The sequence below is a fragment of the Amaranthus tricolor genome, chromosome 11 (assembly GCF_026212465.1).
Source record: "Amaranthus tricolor cultivar Red isolate AtriRed21 chromosome 11, ASM2621246v1, whole genome shotgun sequence".
NCBI classification, from domain to species: Eukaryota; Viridiplantae; Streptophyta; class Magnoliopsida; order Caryophyllales; family Amaranthaceae; genus Amaranthus; species Amaranthus tricolor.
This window is the reverse complement of record NC_080057.1, coordinates 24294023-24312698: the sequence shown is the minus strand read 5'-3', so window position 1 is coordinate 24312698 and position 18676 is coordinate 24294023. Positions and strand designations below refer to the sequence as shown.

The 18676-nt window shown below is 31.2% G+C and overlaps 3 protein-coding genes across 3 annotated transcripts; 2 read left to right on the top strand and 1 right to left on the bottom strand.

Annotated features, from left to right (window-relative positions):
- The first annotated feature begins 1512 nt into the window (after positions 1-1512).
- Positions 1513-3533, top strand: LOC130827635 (uncharacterized). The gene has a single exon (XM_057693410.1). It carries the CDS (start codon positions 1889-1891, stop codon positions 3218-3220), a length of 1332 nt encoding a protein of 443 aa, XP_057549393.1. The 5' UTR covers positions 1513-1888; the 3' UTR covers positions 3221-3533.
- A 3452-nt stretch (positions 3534-6985) lies between these two features.
- Positions 6986-10559, top strand: LOC130827634 (cell number regulator 8). Its single transcript, XM_057693409.1, has 3 exons — positions 6986-7401; positions 9606-9808; positions 10102-10559. Exons 1-3 carry the CDS (start codon positions 7113-7115, stop codon positions 10342-10344), a joined length of 735 nt encoding a protein of 244 aa, XP_057549392.1. The 5' UTR covers positions 6986-7112; the 3' UTR covers positions 10345-10559.
- A 2088-nt stretch (positions 10560-12647) lies between these two features.
- On the bottom strand, positions 12648-17170 carry LOC130827633 (peroxidase 21-like). Its single transcript, XM_057693408.1, has 5 exons — positions 16987-17170; positions 16618-16766; positions 14768-14962; positions 14095-14260; positions 12648-13308 (listed from the first exon to the last, which is right to left on the bottom strand). The coding sequence occupies exons 1-5, from the start codon at positions 17051-17053 to the stop codon at positions 12902-12904; spliced, it is 984 nt and encodes a 327-aa protein (XP_057549391.1). The 5' UTR covers positions 17054-17170; the 3' UTR covers positions 12648-12901.
- Between the last annotated feature and the right edge of the window lie 1506 nt (positions 17171-18676).

Below are 18676 nucleotides of genomic sequence, written 5' to 3'. Positions count from 1 at the left end.
ATCCAGATTGACTTTTATATGATTTTGAATTCATTTAAAATAGAGTTAAAGTTAATTATAAGTCAAATGAATTGTTTATTTATATGTCCAATTACACACATTTTATAAAAAAGTTACTCCTTCCATTTCCTAATATTTTTCTGCTTAGAATATTCTATTTTGGAGATAGAATTTTGAATAAGATTTTTAAGAAATATATATAGATTATAAAATATATCCATATGAGAACTCATTAGATTCGTCTTAATGTACACTTTTTTATTATATATTTTTTATAATGCGTATTTAGAGATATCAAGGCTCAAAATTTACTTTGAAAACTGTGCAAAAAATAAATGATAAAAACATTTTAAAACAGAGAAAATAATACTTATATATTTTAATTACACATAAACCATAATATATAAAATAAGCTTCAACGATAATAATTCATATAATTAAAAGTATATGACAAAGAGGGAGCATAGAGAGTAGGTAATTGAATGTTATCTAGTAAGACAAACAGAACCTTACAGCCTTGAAATAGAAAAGTAACTAAAGTCAGAATCAGCCATCCGTGCAACTTAATCACTTTTTTTTAACTCCACAAAATATATTAAATGGTACACCTATTTCTGCAGTTACACCAAAGCAACTGAGAGGGCCCATTGTCCTATTTCCCTTTTATTTTGGTAAAAAATACTTCAATTACTATGAATAATATTAATTTATATAATATTTTATAGTTTGATTTTTAATATGTTAGGAATATTTTAAGGAAATAATTAATTAAAAGTTAATATTATTATAGAAAAATAAGTAAAAAGTTGTATTATTTTTGATAATTTTTTCTTTATTTTATTAATAATTCGAGACTAAATATTTATAAATACCTTTGATAAAATTTATATAATGTATTTATTGTTGAATATAACACGATCGCACATTATATATTTTAACTTTTATATATATATGAAAAATCATGTTTAACCAACGAGATAAAACATAAGGAGTATAAAGTTAAAAAATTATACGAGTACTTCAATAGTAGTCATATTGAACAATAATATACTTAAATTGCTACTTTATCAAAAATATCAATAGTACATTTTATTAGTGTTTTAACCTCATAAAACACTAACAACTAGTTAAATTGATAAGTTGAATACACTAAATTTATGTTTCTAAGGCAAATGGAATACTCTCAAATTTGTTAACTTCTTGTTACACGACTTTATCAGACTTAAAATTAATCTATTTAATTAAATATGTTATACAAATTCATTCTATATATAAATTTTAATATCAAATTAATTCATTTAATATATATGTATTTAATCTACTAAAAATAACTTCTTAATCTTTATGCTAAAAGTAAATAAAATTAGTCACTGAGGGTTGAGAGAAAGAAGTATTTAACCCTACTTTCTAATTCTGACTCGATTAGCGTCACCTCTCATTTTAGCTCATCTAAATGATTTTACACTCTTTTCAATTTTTTTTGCAACACACCCATTTTATTTTTTTAAATTCCTTTCACAAATTCATTATCTTTTATCTTAATCACTAATTTCTATTATTTACTTTTTTTTTTCTTATTTTGCCTCTAATTATCAAAAAGCAAAAAATGTTAATTCAAAGATAACAAATTTTTATATTAGACAATCTCTCTATGACACGCTTATTATGCATAGGCTAAATGGTTCAACTAGTACCGCATATGAATTTTTTATTTTAAGATGGTAGCTTTTGAGAGATATAGATGACTAATAAAAAGCGTTAAACTTGGAGACCAAAAATCCATAACCATTCCTACCCAAATATTCATCACCATTCCTCTGAACTCTAATCCTCTCATTCTCAATCTCACTTCACTGAAACTGAAAAACACCATTAAAAAACTTAGAGGATGAGAATATTATCCTCTGTTTCAAAGCCATTATCAAGTCCTGGTAGAACTGATAAATTCCCACCTCCATTAATGAGGTTTCTCAAATCCAACATAGGAAGTAGAAGTAGAGGAAGAAAACCAAAATCAAAATCAAAATCATTATTTTTAAGAAGAAAAAAACCGTCTTCATCCGCCATTGAAACTACTCAAGAACCTTCTTCTCCTAAAGTTACATGCATTGGTCAAGTTCGAGTCAAACGCTCTAAATCCAAATCTACAAATAAATCCAGTTTTTGTTGTTTTTGTTTTCAAAAATCCTCTTTCTGTAACCCTAATTTTAGGAAATGGATTTTGTTTTTTAATTGTAGAAGTATTAAAGTTCGTACTGATTCTTCGAAGTTTAGTTCCAATCGATTCGAACAACAACAAGAAGATACAGAAGTAGAGGGAGAACGACGAGTATCGGTTTCGATCGAAAACACCTCAATGCCGCCGAGAAATGCATTGTTATTAACACGGTCTTGTTCAAATCGATTCCAACAACAACAAGAAGATACAAGTGAGGACAGAGAAAAATGTACAGCAACAATGGCGACGACGGCAACACCGAAGAATGCATTGTTGTTAACACGGTGTTGTTCAAATCGATTCGAACAACAACAAGAAGAAACAGAGGATAGAGAATCAGGAGAGAAGAGAGAAAAACCGATATCAACGACGACAGCAACACCGAAGAATCCAGTGCTACTAACACGGTGTTGTTCAAATCGATTCGAACAACAAGAAGAAACAGAAGATGAAGAAACAGCGGAGGACAGAGAAAAACGGATAGAAACAACGATAACGACGATGACAGAAACACCGAAGAATGCATTGTTGTTAAGTCGGTGTTGTTCAAATCGTTTCGAACAACAGGAAGAAGAAACAGGGGAGGTGAGAGAAAGACGAGAATCGGTTTCAACAACGACAATGGCGACAGTAACACCGAACAATGCATTATTATTAACGCGCTGTAGATCTGCACCATACAGATCCTCTTCATTAGCATGTCAATTCTGGGGTTTAACAGAAACAGAAGAAAATGCACAGAAAACAGAGGAAGAAAGAAACAGAGTATCGGGAATAGAGAACAGAGATTCCGCATCAAAATCGAGGGGAGATCAAGACAGTAAACAAATTAGTATCAATAATTATAATATTAATAATAATATTGTTTCTGATTATGATGACCTTGAAAGTTGTGCAGAAGTTGAAGTAAATGATAAAAAAACAGAGGTATTTGAAGATGATAAAAATGGTGATTTTGAGAAGCCATTGATGATGCTTAGAAGAGCAAATCAGAATCAGTAAGAAGAGATTTAGAGAAGATTGATCCATAAATTAGTGAGTTTTGGAGATTAAGAAGGTTGGGTAATACTCAATCTAGTACACCAGATTCACATGCACTTCATTCATGAAATTTGAATCTTTTTTTTTTTTTTTTTTTTTTTTTTTTTTTGTATTTTAGACTTCGGATACTTGTTTTAAATTATTAGATTAGATACACCCTTTTATTTACTGTAAATTATTTTTTATCCTTTTATTTATTGTAAATTATTTTTTATCCTTTTATTTATATTTGAAATTTTTGATTGATATGTATGTGAGAAAGACATTTGCTCTATAAACCGAGCAAAAGAGTGATGTATTTTGCAATATTTCACAATTTTAGGTTTGAAAACAAGTTTAGTTAAAATAAATAAAAGTTTACTTCAGTAAAACTAAAGCAAATGTAAAAACACTTTTACATTTTAATGTAAATTACACTGAATACGATGATAATATCAACGATCAAGAGTAGTAGAGTATTTAATTTTAATATGCCTTTTATTTTTTATTTTTTAAAGTTTGCTACGTTATCTTTATTATAATTTTAATTTACTATTTCATAATTTTTTAGGTAATATCTTTTATAATAATTTCTTGCACCAACCATCTCCTCCTTTTATGTAACAACACATTAATTTTTAATTAAGATAAAAAATAGCTGCAGATTTATTAATAATGGAGTATCTGACAATTACTAATGGGCCTGAATTTGGAAGGGCTTAAAAAAGATCCAAGGATGGACCAGAAAATATGTCCTTACTGAGTACTATCTATACGATCCGTTTGGTTAGTGGTATTAAATGGTAGTAATGAGAATAATTTATAGTATAAAATTTCATTAAAAGTTTTATATCATTCCCATGGCAATGAAACTTTGATAATAAAAAAAAATTGTTTACAAATTTTCATTACCATCTAATACCACATTTTCCAATGACAATGCATTGAAATGAATTTTGTGAAGAAAGTTAGATGATTGAAGTTGGACAAGCATGACTATCAAGGTAGCCAAGGAATTTTTCAACCAAGATTATATTAGTTTTTCATTCTCATTATCACCGTTTATTACCATTTACTAAACGGGTTGATAGTAGACTTTGTAAAGAGTCTAGATGAAACATATAATTCCCCGCCTCATTTATTCTGCTATATTTTTCATTTTATTTGTCTAATTAAATTTGTTATATTTTGTTTTTGGTTATAATTCATTTTTTTCAAATTTTTTATCCACATTAAATATATATTGCAAGTAATAGATCAACTTTCAGTTAAGAGTGATACAATACAAGAAGTCCATAATCAAATTAATTGAATTAGTTGAGCTATATAATTTATAGTTTTTTAAAGTGATATGATCTCATATAATTATTTATGTTTAATTTATTTTTTTATGTCATTTATAAATTTGTAGGGCATTTACTTACATCATACCCATTAGGCTTTGTAGCAATTATTGTGGGACCGAGTGAGTAAAAATAGTGACAGTGTGAGACACTATTTCACTAGAGTATGCTATTCCCTTTCCCTATTAATAATGTTCATATTCTTAGTCTTCCATCATTCATTTCTATCAACTAGGTTGGTGCTAGAGGTGTTATTTGGGTAATCGGGTAGATTTTGGATGGATTTCATTCGGTTCGGTTGTAGTTCGGATCGTTTTTATTTTGGATACGTGTTACGACGGGTCACACTTAAGTCGGTCGGTTAGTCACAGTTCGGTTGAAGATCAGTTATTCGAGCTATCGGGTTTGCATCAGTTCGGTATCGGTTGAAGTTCGTATCGAGTTTCAATCGGTCTCGGGTTGTCATCAGTTAATAATTGGTTCGGTTTTATCGGGTTCGAGTATTTTTCAAGTAGAATTTGGCTACGAATTACGAAATACTAATTAGTATCGATCGAGTCAGTATCAGATTAAGTTGTTAGTCATTTTTTAATTGATGATAAAGTTCCCTCCACTTAAAGCAAAATAGTTAATTTGCAAATCAATTAGTGATCATTATTACATTGTTACTTTTACTTGTTTGATTGAAAATTAAAATTATAAAGTTCTATCAATTTTCATCTAATTCGATCAAAAGTAGTTAAATAAATATTGACCATTGATTATTAACTCTAAATATATAAAAACATGTATTTATAAAATTTATTTTATTCAAATATTTATCACTTTATTAGAATAACTAATAAGATGATTGAATATGAGTCGATCATATTTCTATGTAGAAATTTTGTGTCAGGTTTACAGCAGTTCGATCTAAACTTTGTTCAGGTTAAGTCGGTTTTAGTCGGATCGAGTTCCGTTTCGAGCATAATTCGGGTCGGTAATTATTAGGTTCGGGTAATCTCGGTTAATGATTATGTGTCAGTTACAAAAATCGGTTACAGCTCGGATTTAGTTTTCTTATTTTTAGTTGTCAACCGGTTCGGTTATAACTTCGGGTCGGATAATGTTGGTTCGATAAACCTAAAAGAAGAACACATTTTCAAGTCGGTTTACTTTCAGTTTCGCTTCGAGTTTTCGGGTCGGGTTAGTTTTGAATAGCTCTAGTTGGTGGTAAGCCCCTCATTTTTTTATTTTAGCATTTTTTTTCTTTTATTAATTTTTATGTTTACAATAAGATTTTACCTTTTCCCTATAAGAGAATTATTGTATTATTGTTTAACATATTTCTATCAATATACCATTTTTTTTTAACCTTTTCATGTGAGAGATTGAAGTCATAATTTTAACGTCATGGTAAAAAATAATTTGTTGATTAAAATTTGTACGATGTCAAAGAAGATATCAATTTGCATCTACCAAAGATTATATCTAATTCAATTCTCTATAGATCATACATCAGATCGAAAGACCATTTTCATAAAAATTATATTAAACAACATTGTGAAAGATGATATTTAAAAGTGTAATATATCATCTATAGTCATTTAATTTCAAATTTCATAAATTTATTTGTTCTTAATACGTAAATAGTTTTTACTCTTTTATCAATAATTAATTTTAATTATTAAGTTTAATTACTTTTTTTACCCTAATAAGCTTCAATCATTCAACAATTCAAATATAATTAAATATTAGTTTAATAGATTGATATGTGGTCTAATAGGTAATTTTGTGGTGATTATTCACTATCACTTACAACTATAAATCAAGAATAGTTTAATAAATTATTTGGATTAGTTTTATTCACTCTAATAATAGATCAAGTGCACTTGTAAAGTGTAATTTAGTAATAATCAAGCTCACAATCATGATCTTAGATTATTTTATTTTATAATAACATATGTATATGAATTATTCGGTATAATTTATTAGTTACAGTTGAATAAAGCGCTACAACTATGTTGGCTAACTAATTAATTATAATTTAATTTATTTTTAATTGATTAAATTTTTTTTTAAAGAAACCTAACAATTCATTAATAAAAAGTTATACGACATATTTGATTCAACTAATTTTCACTGATTCAACTAAATTTAACTTATTAAATTAAAACTAAATTGAAACTGATTTTTACAAATTACAACTTGTTTTTACTAATTGCAACTAATTTTTATTATAAATTACAACTGAGTTGTATTGATTAAAATTATTTTTACCAATTGTAATTGATTTTTACAAATTATAATTGATATTTATCTATTAAAATTAACTTTTACTTACTATTATTATTATTTATTTTTTTATTATTTTTTATTTTTATTTTTTAGAGAGCTTAGGCTATTTCGTAAAAATCCAGCTGTACGCGGTGGTATCCATTCTTATTCAAACTTTTTTCTCATAAGAATCTTCTCGGCGAAGATCTCGCTGAAATTTTGATTTTCCATTCCCATTCATCATCATCAATCTCTAGTTCTTGAAGGTATTAACAATGGCGAACAATCCAGAAGAATCAAGCCCTCTATTAGCAGGAACCGACGATGCTAACAAGAAGGATTCAGAACCGATTGCAAAATCCCAATCCCCATCCCTGCCAGCCAAACAACCACCCGTTCCTACCGTAGCCCAGCCTCAGGTGGCCGAGACTTACGGATGGGCCGCCGATGGATTACCTTTGAGTGTTATGGGCCAGCCAATCATGGGTCGGACTCCGTGGAATTCTGGGCTTTGTTCTTGCTTTGGTCGTAGCGATGAATTCTGCAGCAGCGATCTTGAAGTTTGTATGTTTTCTCTTCGTTCTTCTTACTCCAGTTGTTATTATCAGATGTTGATCATTTTCAATTGATGGATTCATGTGTTACGAGTTCTATTCTTACAATCGAAAATGAAAATTTTGGTTACTCCTTGTTGAATTTTTTGTTAAAAAAGGTTTAAATTGGAATCATAATTGGTAATTAGAGAGAGGATTGAGAATTATTTGTCGGTGAAAGGTATATTTATCAAACTGACACTGGCTAACATAGAAATATGTGTTTCGATTTCATAATCCTATTTGATTCTGAATAATTGTAGACTTTACAATTGTGCTTATATCGATCGGCAACTCGATTAGCTGGATCTGTAATTGGACAGTAGGGAAATGCATTGAGACATCCAAATAAGGTAGCCGGTTGCACAAAGGGTGGCGCTGGTTTGGGAAAAGGTTCCATCATAAACCTTATCTTGCATTTCTACAAGAGGCTAGAGATACTTAAACATATTCCTTTTTCAGGAGCTCTTTGGTGTTCATTGTAGATTTTAGATGCCCTATCTTAGGTATGTTTGGAATGGGCTTGACTTTAAAGTTAGTAGTTGAAATTCAATGAAGTGAATGCTTTTGTGTTGCACATCCTTGTTTCTGGATCTTGTTACATTTTGAACCTTTACCCTTGTTCCAAACACGTCTTTATATGGGGAAGGGAGAGAGAAGTAATGTTTGATATTTGATTGAAGTTATTGGAACTTATCTGTAAATTTAAATCTCTAAGGTTGAGTCAAATTTTTATAATCTCAGTTAGGCAGGCCTGTCGAATGTTGAACGTCCTGTCTGTTATCAAGTGGCCATAGATTACTAGTAGCAAGTAGACAATTTGCATTTGCCAGTTAACTAATGGAGCTATGGAACTTAAAAGGTTTGCATTTTATTGTTAGAAATCAAGACAAATTTTGTGAAGAATACCCGTGAAAATAACATGCGAATTATGGAGATTTAAAGTTGAATCTGAATGAGAAAATAAATTAATATCCATGATGGATGTTAACATCCTCTTTTTGGAGTTTAATTGTAGGAGTCTGTTTATGCTTATAATTAATTTTAGGTTTTCTTTACAAGAAGAGCTAACTTGCTTGGCAACTAATCAAAGGAATTTTCTTCAATAGAGATTGTTTATTCTTCTTGTGTGTGTGTGTGTTATGAACTGTGCGCATTTATATACTCGAGCACATGTTCAGATTTGATAGGAATGTATGTGTTTGAGGAACACAACTCTAAGCAATCGTGCACAAGTATTTGCTACAATGTTCGGGTGGGTTACTCAACTACTCAATCTTTTGGAAAACTAATTTCCAATCCCACAAAGTAGCTTGGTTTCACGGAATTGAATAAAACTTAATTTTAATTATTTAAATCATCTGCAAGTACAACCTATAACATTGTGTTTACACTGCATTAACTAAGAAGTTGGAAGAGATTAGAACATTTCGTAACTCTCAACTTAAGTTATAATATTCTCCATTGTGAAGTTACTAAAAACCTAATTAAACTACACAGGCTCGCAAACTCGCATTTTATTCCGAAAAAACCCGCCTGTGCTACTCGTTGATAAATGACACATCCTCAATGGTCTTGCTTGCTCATCCAGCTTAGCTGATGAGTCTTCTCCTTCAAACGTACCTCAGAAAGTTGTCAAGGAACATGCATGCTTCGCTGAAGTTCGTCCCTCCGCCACCCTGATTCACCAACTCATTTCTAATATAATATATTAACTAAGCCCATATGTTTAATGGCTCACTAAATAGCCTTGGCCTTTTCCATGCACCCATGTAAATCGTTATAGACTCCCTTCGGTTGGGAAAATTTTATCCTTGAATTTTGTTATGGTATGCTCGAATAACTTAGAGAATGGAATTGAATCTCAAATTCATTGTCTCTTTGATATCATTAGAACTTGTTTAACCTATGTACATGTCCAAATCCTTGGCCTTGATTTCACATTCTTCCATTGTAGTAACTTGAGGACCTTCTACATTTTTAACAAATATAAATCTAGGAAGAAACTGGAATGGATGTTGTAATAAATAAAAATATAAATAGTATTGCTCCACCATTCACTGTACTTTAATATCTGTAAAAAGATTAGGTTCACGAATTTAGATGTCTTGTGCGGAAGCATTCACATATGCGTTGAGGTGTACATCATAACCTTATTAATAATATGGTGATCAGGTCTTCTTGGAAGTGTGGCTCCGTGTGTTCTTTATGGAAGCAATGTTGAAAGACTTGGGTCAACAACTGGAAGTTTTTACAATCATTGCTTGTCTTATGCTGCTCTTTACTTGATCGGGAATTCTTTCTTCGGTTGGAACTGTGTGGCTCCTTGGTTTTCCTATACAAGCCGTACTGCTATTCGTCGTATGTTCAACCTTGAGGCAAGTTTTTGCTTTGCTTTGTTATTAATTCTCAGTTAATTGTCATTTATGTATAGTTTATGTACTAGTCCTATTTCTATTTAATTATTTTTTAAAATGTTATTAACTAGTTGGGATTAAGGCTTTGGTGTGTATTCATTCATTGGCTGCCACTAGTTTGCTCCATGTGCATACTTTGTCTCACATACGGCCTCTTGTTATGATTCTTGCCCGACTCACATATGGTCTCTCATTATGACTCTTGCCCGTATTTTTAGATTTGATAATTTTTAAAAATGTTACTATATTGACAGGGAAGCTGCGAGGCTCTAACACGGCACTGTGGTTGTTGTGGGAGCTTAGTGGAGGATGAAATGCAACGTGAGCAATGCGAGACAGCATGTGATTTTGCCACCCATGTCTTGTGTCATCCATGCTCACTTTGCCAGGAAGGTCGGGAGATTCGTCGTAGGCTTCCACATCCTGCTTTTAATGCCCAGCCGGTGGTGGTTATGATTCCTCCAGGAGGACAGGCCATGGGTCGTGATCAGCCATGAAATCTTTCTTCTCGTAGTGCTCTGAGCATTCTTGGCGGTTTGTCTATAATTGATGTCTCTGTTATGTTGAACAATTGCTATGTCTATAAGCGATCAAACGATGTTTGATAGAATTGCTGTCTGTAGTATTACCGTAATGATTTGAGTAACATACTTTCTATTGTATTTACCAATAAACCAGTTCTGATAAGTGTTACTATACTGTGGTTGATGGATTTTTTTGGGGTCGTTTACGGACTTGGCTTGTTTGAACTCGAGGTTGCATCTTTCGAGCAAGAGTTCTCGGTTCCCTTTGACTTTTGAGGGTGTTTCCGGCATTCCATATTTATCTTTGTTACCCAATTCGATTACCTTATTCGTCGTGCTTGGTGGCTAACTCGCTATCGACTTGTCGAAAGTCGCCTATCATTGGTGACATTGGGTTTATGTGAAAATCAAGGAAAATTGTTTTATGTTATGAATTATCTAGACATAAACGTTGTTGCCAGTGTCACACCTAACACATAAATCTTATACAACTTACCTACATGTTATAGGCTCCACATGTTCCTTCTTAATAATCCAATATTTTGAATTTATTATTATTCCAGCTGTGGAGAGAACAATCAACACTCTCAACAAAGATGAAAAGAATGCCTTTTAGGGTTCACAATGTATATGAACTACTGGGAAGGTCTGAGTTGCTTGTCTGGCTGTTTCACTGTGTTTTCCTGCACAAGGTAACAAACGAGAGCCGAAGAGAGGTCCTCCGAGGGTCCTTCTCCGATGATTAAGTTAGTAAGGGTACTGAAGTGATTGCTAGTAAAGCTTGTAAGGAATCAGAGCTTTTTCTGTATGAGAGTATAATACTTGGGTTTTAGTGTCCAAGTTACCTTTGGTGATGCATGGCATTGTATATTTATAGTGGTGGGCCTTAGGAGATGTTCTCAAAACTCTAATGACAGTTTTGGCTTTTACCTGGAATGAATTCCTTTTCGGGATCAGTGGAGAGAAAAATAGAATATTTTGTAAGCCTATGTGGCGTCCGGTGATTTGCTGGTCTTTATACTATGGTCGCCACTCTCTGTCTTTTAGTACTCTTACCTAGATAGGGTACGAGGTAGGTGTGGTGCCTTACCTTATACAAGCAATTGACAGCTTTTCTGAGTACAACTGTAGTTGTCTCCTGCCATGTCATCATTTTCGTTGTTATCATTCTGTAGGGTTAACCATCTTGCAGGTATTTATGTTTTTCTATCTCTGCTAGGATCCTTTTGGTATGCTCTTGCTGCCTCTGTGAGTTTTGTTGTCCTGACTCTTATTTGGGGAGCAGGTTTAATCCTCCAGGGGCTACACACTTTCACACTGCTACTCAAGCAACACCTTATGAAGTTGTGTACTATCAAAAACCACCAATCCACCTTCCTTATTTGCCCGGAGAGTCACCTAATGCAGTTGTAGACATGAGTATGCAGAAAAGGGAAGAAATACTTAAGATTCTCAGAGGTAATCTAGAGAGAGCTCAACACAGAATGAAGATGCAAGCTGAAAAAAGGAGGTTTGAAAGACAGTTTGTCTTAGGGGATTGGGTATGGCTTAAATTGCAGCATTACAGGTAGCAATTTGTGCAGTCTAGGAGCAATACTAAATTGGCTTCCAAATACTTTGGGCCTTTTAAGGTCATAGCTGTGATAGGAAAGGTGATGAATTTCAACAACAACTTTTTTACTTGCAAGACTATGCCCATCTAAAAGTTAAATCAAAATTCCAATAAGACCCAATTTTATTTCATGTACGAAGTTAGAACCTATCTAAAATTAGCGGCGTAAATGGTTTCTACAAGGCTATAACTCCCAGGGAGCCAGGACCTCTGAAGGAATCCTGATTGCTTTGTTCTGTCCTTTGTTCATGATAGTGATTGGGTTTTCTCCCCTTTTAGGGTCTTGGGATCAGGGATCCAGTTCTAGCACATACAATTATAAAAGAGAGAATAAAGTGTTATAAGAAAAATAATATTCTATTATAAAGTGAGAGAGTAAATTTTGTATTAAATTAAATTAAAATAGAGTTAAAATATATGAATATTTGGTAATTGTACTTATTAATGTTTTTGTAGTTATTATTTATCAAATATGTAGTAGATATTGACATTATTTTATTTTTTTCAGTTACTTCTCTTTACAAGACTACATCACACCGTTTAGCATGCGATTTTGATAGACTTAACCTTATCAAAACAAATATGAATTCTATATTGATTTTCCTCAATATCTTGTAAATCCAACTTTTTACCATCCTATTGAAGGAAAAATGCTCAAGTAAAGGAGACATAAACTTGTAATTACAATAAATAATTCAATTAATACACGTATATAATTACACAAATAAGAACAATAGAACATTATGTATTTTGTAATCAATACCAAATTATGGTGCCTAAGCACACACCCTTACAATTCAATCAAGCTAAACAAGCCAATTATGGCTACATCAATACACAATAAGAATTCAGGTTTCTTCCGAAGAAAATAGTACATGCTCCAATTGAAACAAGACCTGATTCTCGCACTTAATCTTATTAATCGGTATTAACAAATCGACAATCCTTTCTAATCTCGCCTTGATTACCCGTTAAAGGATTATTTTCGGACAACAAAATCATAGCCCTTGAGAATTGTTGATGGAAATACTCATTATCAGCAGCCATTTTCTTAACATATGACAATGTAGAAGGATTACTAACTAATTGTTGATCAATTAAGAGCAAACCCTTGTTGTTAAGCAAGTTTTTGTAGTACATATTATCAAGAATCATGGGTGTTTCACGGTCGTTTCGTGCGTAAACGACTGCTTCTGGATCCGGGTTTGGTGTCGGGCATCGAGTTTTGAGATAAGTGGCATAGGTTGGATCAAGGGTTGGGTCGACGGTTGGGTATAGCCTGTTCACTAGGTTCACACAATGAACTCTTCCCACGGAGTGAGCACCTATATAAAGTGCACAAATTAGCAAAGAACAATTACATATCAAGGATATAGAGTGAATGATATTTACGGGTTTGATAAAGTACATAACATATTTTTTAAGCAATAAATTCTTATATGAGAGTTGAGACGGTCTCATTCTGAGATATGCCTTATACTTGGATTAAATAGCCTAATAATACAAACTTTTAGCTTATGGGCTTCTTGATTTGAGGTCGACTCACCGTGAGATGGTCTCATACAAGACGAGCTGTTTTTAGGCACCTCACATGTTAAAAATCAACCCAATAGTTTAAGCCGATGAACCTGATGGTAGCCTCATGATTTGTTATATACACTATGACAACTCTCACACAAGAATGCTTTGGGCAAGAGAAGTATGGATACACACATACTCTCCTTATACATGATGTTAAATATTATACTTGAAATGATGAAGGGTGGATGATTTGAACTCGTGATTTGAGTCACGTTGGGTTCAGATACCGTGTTAAGAAACAAAAAGCTTAAACTGATAGTTGTACCCCGGGATATATTACATACACTGTATATGATGCCCTGTTACCTGACAGTCCTTTGGACTAGAGAAGTCTGGATGCAAATGTGCTCTCTTTATACATAACGATAAATATTCAATTTGAAATAATAAAAAGTGGATGAGATTAGCTCGTGATTATACCTCATGTAAACTTCTGATGCCATTTCAAAAAACCAACTTAACTAAAAGTACAATAGAGCTAATTAAACTAGTGTATTAAAAATGGAGGGTAATTAATTATGAGAAGTTACCTAAAATTGCAACTGTCCCTTCAATGTCAATGCCCAATGATTGAAAATGGGAAAGTAGTTCAGAAATGGAGGCATTGTGATTAGGGATGAACTTTTGTACATCTGCCGCATAGCTTTCTCTACTATCCCTTCTTCCTGTCTTCATCTCTATATATGGTCCTCCTAGCTATACATACCAAAATATACCAATTATTTTATTTATTTATTTTTAATATTGTAAGGTTGCGGTCGAGAAAACAGAAAACTAGTTAGGTGAGATTTGAACCAAACCAATAATCTTACCTGAAAAAGGTATTTGGTCGAACTAATGCAAGATCTGATTCTCAATATATACCAAATACTAAATGTTATGCATTTAGTTTATTGTATGAATTCTCATATATCGTCTGATTCTAAAATCTTTTTAACAATTAGTTAATTTGCTATTCCTCTAACTATGAATCCTTTAGGTTTTCTTGAATATAGAAGTATTATAAGAAAACTCATAGTCAAATATAATAACTATATGTATTAATGTTATTATAATTACTATAGACCTAAGTAGTAAGTAATCTATTGAAATGCATAAAAGTTGAAATTTCAAATTTTAAATGACGATTTTCCTTTTTTAGTTGTATGAAATATGACCCCTAAACATTATTAAATGACTTTTCCGATAAGAAATAATACGTACTCTTTGGGCACCATCTCTAGCAGAAAGAGCAATGATATCAGCACAAGAGACGGTAGATGGGCATTCCATTTCAAGGGCTTGTTTGATGGTGTTGACATACTTGAAATTTCTCATCCCAAAATTTCTTGTATCACTTTTTTCTGTTTGAATACCCAATGCTACATTTGTATCCAATAGAAGTGACGCATCACATGACTGTAAAATTATTAATTGATGAAATAAATAACTGTATATTATTTTAAAATTATCACTGAAAGTATTTCAAATATTAATAATAATACCCATTAAGCACGTTATACATTACATATATCAACTCAATGACTATAAAGGTCGGTCTTGTACGAAGCGAAACATTAATTTGAGCTCTTATTATTACTAAAAACTAGAAGTATTATAGGCCCGTGAGGGTATAGGCCTCTCTCGCCCCTTATAGGGCCGGTTATATTATTCATTAAAACAGATGGTATGTATTTTTTCTGATAATTCTACTTTTCTTCTTCATTTTTTTCTTATTTTTTCTTTTAAGTTTAGATCGTTGATTTCTTCATTGTTTTTTCTTTTTTGTTCTTAGTTTTTTATGCTTATTAATAAAAATTTGTTGTTATTTTTTTCCGCTTTGTTCTTGATTTCTTTGTGTGATTATCGTTTGAAAGTTTAATTTTTCCATCTTGATTTCGTTTTTTTGGTCTGATTTCGTTTGTTATTTCAGTCTTTTTGTTGTTTAGTTTTTTTTTTCTTAGTTTTAATTGGTCTCGTTTTGTTTAGTGTTTTTGTTATTTAGTTTTTTTTTTCTTAATTCTTTTGGTTCTAAATCCTACATAGTCACAAAATAAACTCAGCCCAATATACCAAAAATCAACCGGGTACTCAGTGTTCCTACCCGACTTATCCGGTTACCCGAAATTCGGGTACCTTGATTAATTGGGCCGGAACATGGGCCCTTAAAAGAGGTACCCGACTTTTCGGGTACCCAAAATACTAAGTACCCGCTAATGAACACCCCAACTTTTAACCATTATCGCCTACTTTTTGGTTGTAGTTTTCCTCGGACACGTTACATAAAACCAAATATTAATGTGCAATTATGTTAATTAATTTGTCTTGATATACACTAAATCCAATCTACTATTTGAAAAAAGCAACAAATTATTGAAAAAGTTGAAGTATGTAAAAAGTGAGAAATGTAATATTTTATCCTTCTTCATAAAGAGTGGTATTATTTTTATAATTTAAATTTTTTAATAACAAATAGTTATTTATAAAGATGTATACCATCAGAAGGGTGAATATCAAGCAAAAAGAACTACATATAGTAATTGTTACCACGAATCGTATGCTCCCAAGTTTGCTACTAAGAGGTTTTACAAAAATATAATGAAATATGTAATTTTAGTTAAAAAATAAGGCAAAAATCTTGAATCATGTTTGATGCTATTAAAAATGAGAAGAAATGTGGTTATGAGCTCGAATTTCAACCACCTTTTATTTAAAGTGAAGTATTCAGCGCCAGGCGCCAGCCTGTCAAGGAACCAACTTAAGTACTTAACCTAACACAAGCGTTAGGTATGAGAAGGGTTGTCTAAGTTGCATCCACACTTTTCGCCCCAAGTGCTCTCGTGTGAAGGGATATATTAGAGTATATAACATACGTTGAGGTCTCAACCATAAACTTAAATTTTTGGTTGAATTCGTTTCTTGACAAACTTAAATGTATAAATCAAATTAAATTGTCAAGATATAAACAATACTAAATAAGTAAAATCAACCCAATGAAAAATATATATTATAGCTGAAATCGAGACGAATATTCTAATGAACACCTCTAATTAAATGGGATTAGAAAGTAATACCTTAACCATGCAATCATGAAAGAGATTTCTAACCCATGAAACAGCAGTATTCCCATGCTCATCATACAATTTTAAGACCTCCTCTTTAATTAAGCTTTCTGCTTTTGGGCAACTTTTGGAATAGTAATTAAGCCTTAGCTCACCTAACCCTGTATTTACAATTTACAAATCCCAATTAACTATTTAAACTATGATGTATTATTTATACTCTTTTATTTCATTAAAATTGCTATTTTCTCGAGCGGGTTTTAAAAGAAATAATGAATATATATATATATATATATATATAGCAATCTCACATAGACAAATAAGTACTTCAATAGCTAAAAAAAAACTTTAAAATTAAACTTATATAAGTAATTTATTTACCAAAATGAAATTGTAGAATGATGGAAATGAGGAAAATAAAGTTTAAGGAATGAATAGAATTAGACATCTTAGCTTAATTTGATAAGCTTAAGAGGAAGACACAGTTTTGTTATATATATAGAGAGAGAGCAATTCAATTATTATCTTCCTATTAAAAAAACAATCACTTCCCTCCACTATATTGTTAAGTTATTTATTTCAAATTTATTTATTTATTTATTTTTGCCTGCCAATGGATTTATATGTTTTTCCATTGTTGGTTATGCTAGCTAAAGCTAATTCATATGGTCAAATTAGCTAAAGTAGTGTTTCGTAACGATTTAGCTAACTTGTTTTAAGTGCTTGTCAGAGGGAAATTAGCTGATTTGAAAAGTAGCCTAAAACATCGTGTTGGATCTAATAAGTTGATCAAATCAGCTGATCAAAGTGATCCACCAATCAATTATCAACTGTCAACTATCAATCTTTAGTCAAAGTATAAAATAACACAAAAGTGAATTCATATAAGATCTTTGTATTGCTAATACATTCTAAAATAGCAAATTCAATATTTTTACAATCTTTGTAAAGTTGTTGATAAACCTTTATATCAATAAAAGTGAAATTAAAAAAAATACAAATAAGAAAGTAAAATATATATATTTAGTAGGAAAATTTTTTTTTGTAATATATATATATATATATATATATGTATATATATATATATATTACTTTCTTATTTGTGTTTTTTAATTTCACTTTTATTGATATAAAAGTTTATGAATAATTTTATTTCATTTTTATTAATAGAGGTATTTATTTGGGGTATCGTTTGGTTGATTTTGAGCCATATTTTTTGGATTAGTTTAAATGCAACTTGTATTGATGTTAGTTTTTTTAAGTTAAGTCGAAATCAAATTCAATTACATGATTAAATAGATATTAAGTTGTCGAATTTATTTTGAATATATGTATCGAAGAGTATAAAGTCAACTAGGCCACCAAATTGGACCTTAGTTCCACCGATATGTACGTCCGTGACCCTACGAACACAGTATAATCTTATCACTACATGATTAGGCAATGCACAATTATTATTCGAAAATAATCATCATCCTTATTAATTACATGCAACTATTAGCATTATCTTATCTACGTGTAATACTTTTATTAATCCACAATTCTTTGAAATGATCGGTATTATTGATAATTCCAAATTTAGTTCCTAAAAATTTATTTTCTCACTCAATAATAAATCCCAAATGGTATTGAATGCTAATGATAATTTGGGGAAAACATTTGAAAATGTTTGGCAAACAGTTGATAACTGGTAACTGATAACTGATTATAGTAGTTGATTTGATCAACTGATTTTATTGACTGGTTTAACCAACTGATTTTGAATTCGCTGTTACGAGCAGCTTGTTCAAAAACAGCTTATTCATATTAATAAGTTGTTTCAACTAGCTATTTTACCAAACACTAGCATTATCTGATTTGTCCACTCAACCCTCTATTTACATCAAAATAATCTAATTTGTCAAACACCTAAAATAAAAATATCTAAAACTATTAATTAGAGAAATAATTTGTCAAACCCTCTATTCGACGTTAGAGGTGAACGAATAATTGTTATTTAGCAGTCGAATTGTTTTTTAAGTACTATGTTCAACAAATCTAGTTGTTTGAGACAATTTATAAAATATTTTTT

What these genes read in the sequence shown, in the direction of transcription:
- LOC130827633 (XM_057693408.1), bottom strand. Translation starts at nt 17,053, where the DNA reads ATGTCTAATTCTATTCATTCCTTAAACTTTATTTTCCTCATTTCCATC. An exon ending in CATTCTACAATTTCATTTTG is followed by an intron (nt 16,767 to 16,986) that starts GTAAATAAATTA and finishes TTGTAAATACAG; the next exon opens with GGTTAGGTGAGCTAAGGCTT. An exon ending in AGGGACAGTTGCAATTTTAG is followed by an intron (nt 13,309 to 14,094) that starts GTAACTTCTCAT and finishes CACTTTATATAG; the next exon opens with GTGCTCACTCCGTGGGAAGA.
- LOC130827635 (XM_057693410.1), top strand. Translation starts at nt 1,889, where the DNA reads ATGAGAATATTATCCTCTGTTTCAAAGCCATTATCAAGTCCTGGTAGA.
- LOC130827634 (XM_057693409.1), top strand. Translation starts at nt 7,113, where the DNA reads ATGGCGAACAATCCAGAAGAATCAAGCCCTCTATTAGCAGGAACCGAC. An exon ending in CAGCAGCGATCTTGAAGTTT is followed by an intron (nt 7,402 to 9,605) that starts GTATGTTTTCTC and finishes TATGGTGATCAG; the next exon opens with GTCTTCTTGGAAGTGTGGCT. An exon ending in GTCGTATGTTCAACCTTGAG is followed by an intron (nt 9,809 to 10,101) that starts GCAAGTTTTTGC and finishes CTATATTGACAG; the next exon opens with GGAAGCTGCGAGGCTCTAAC.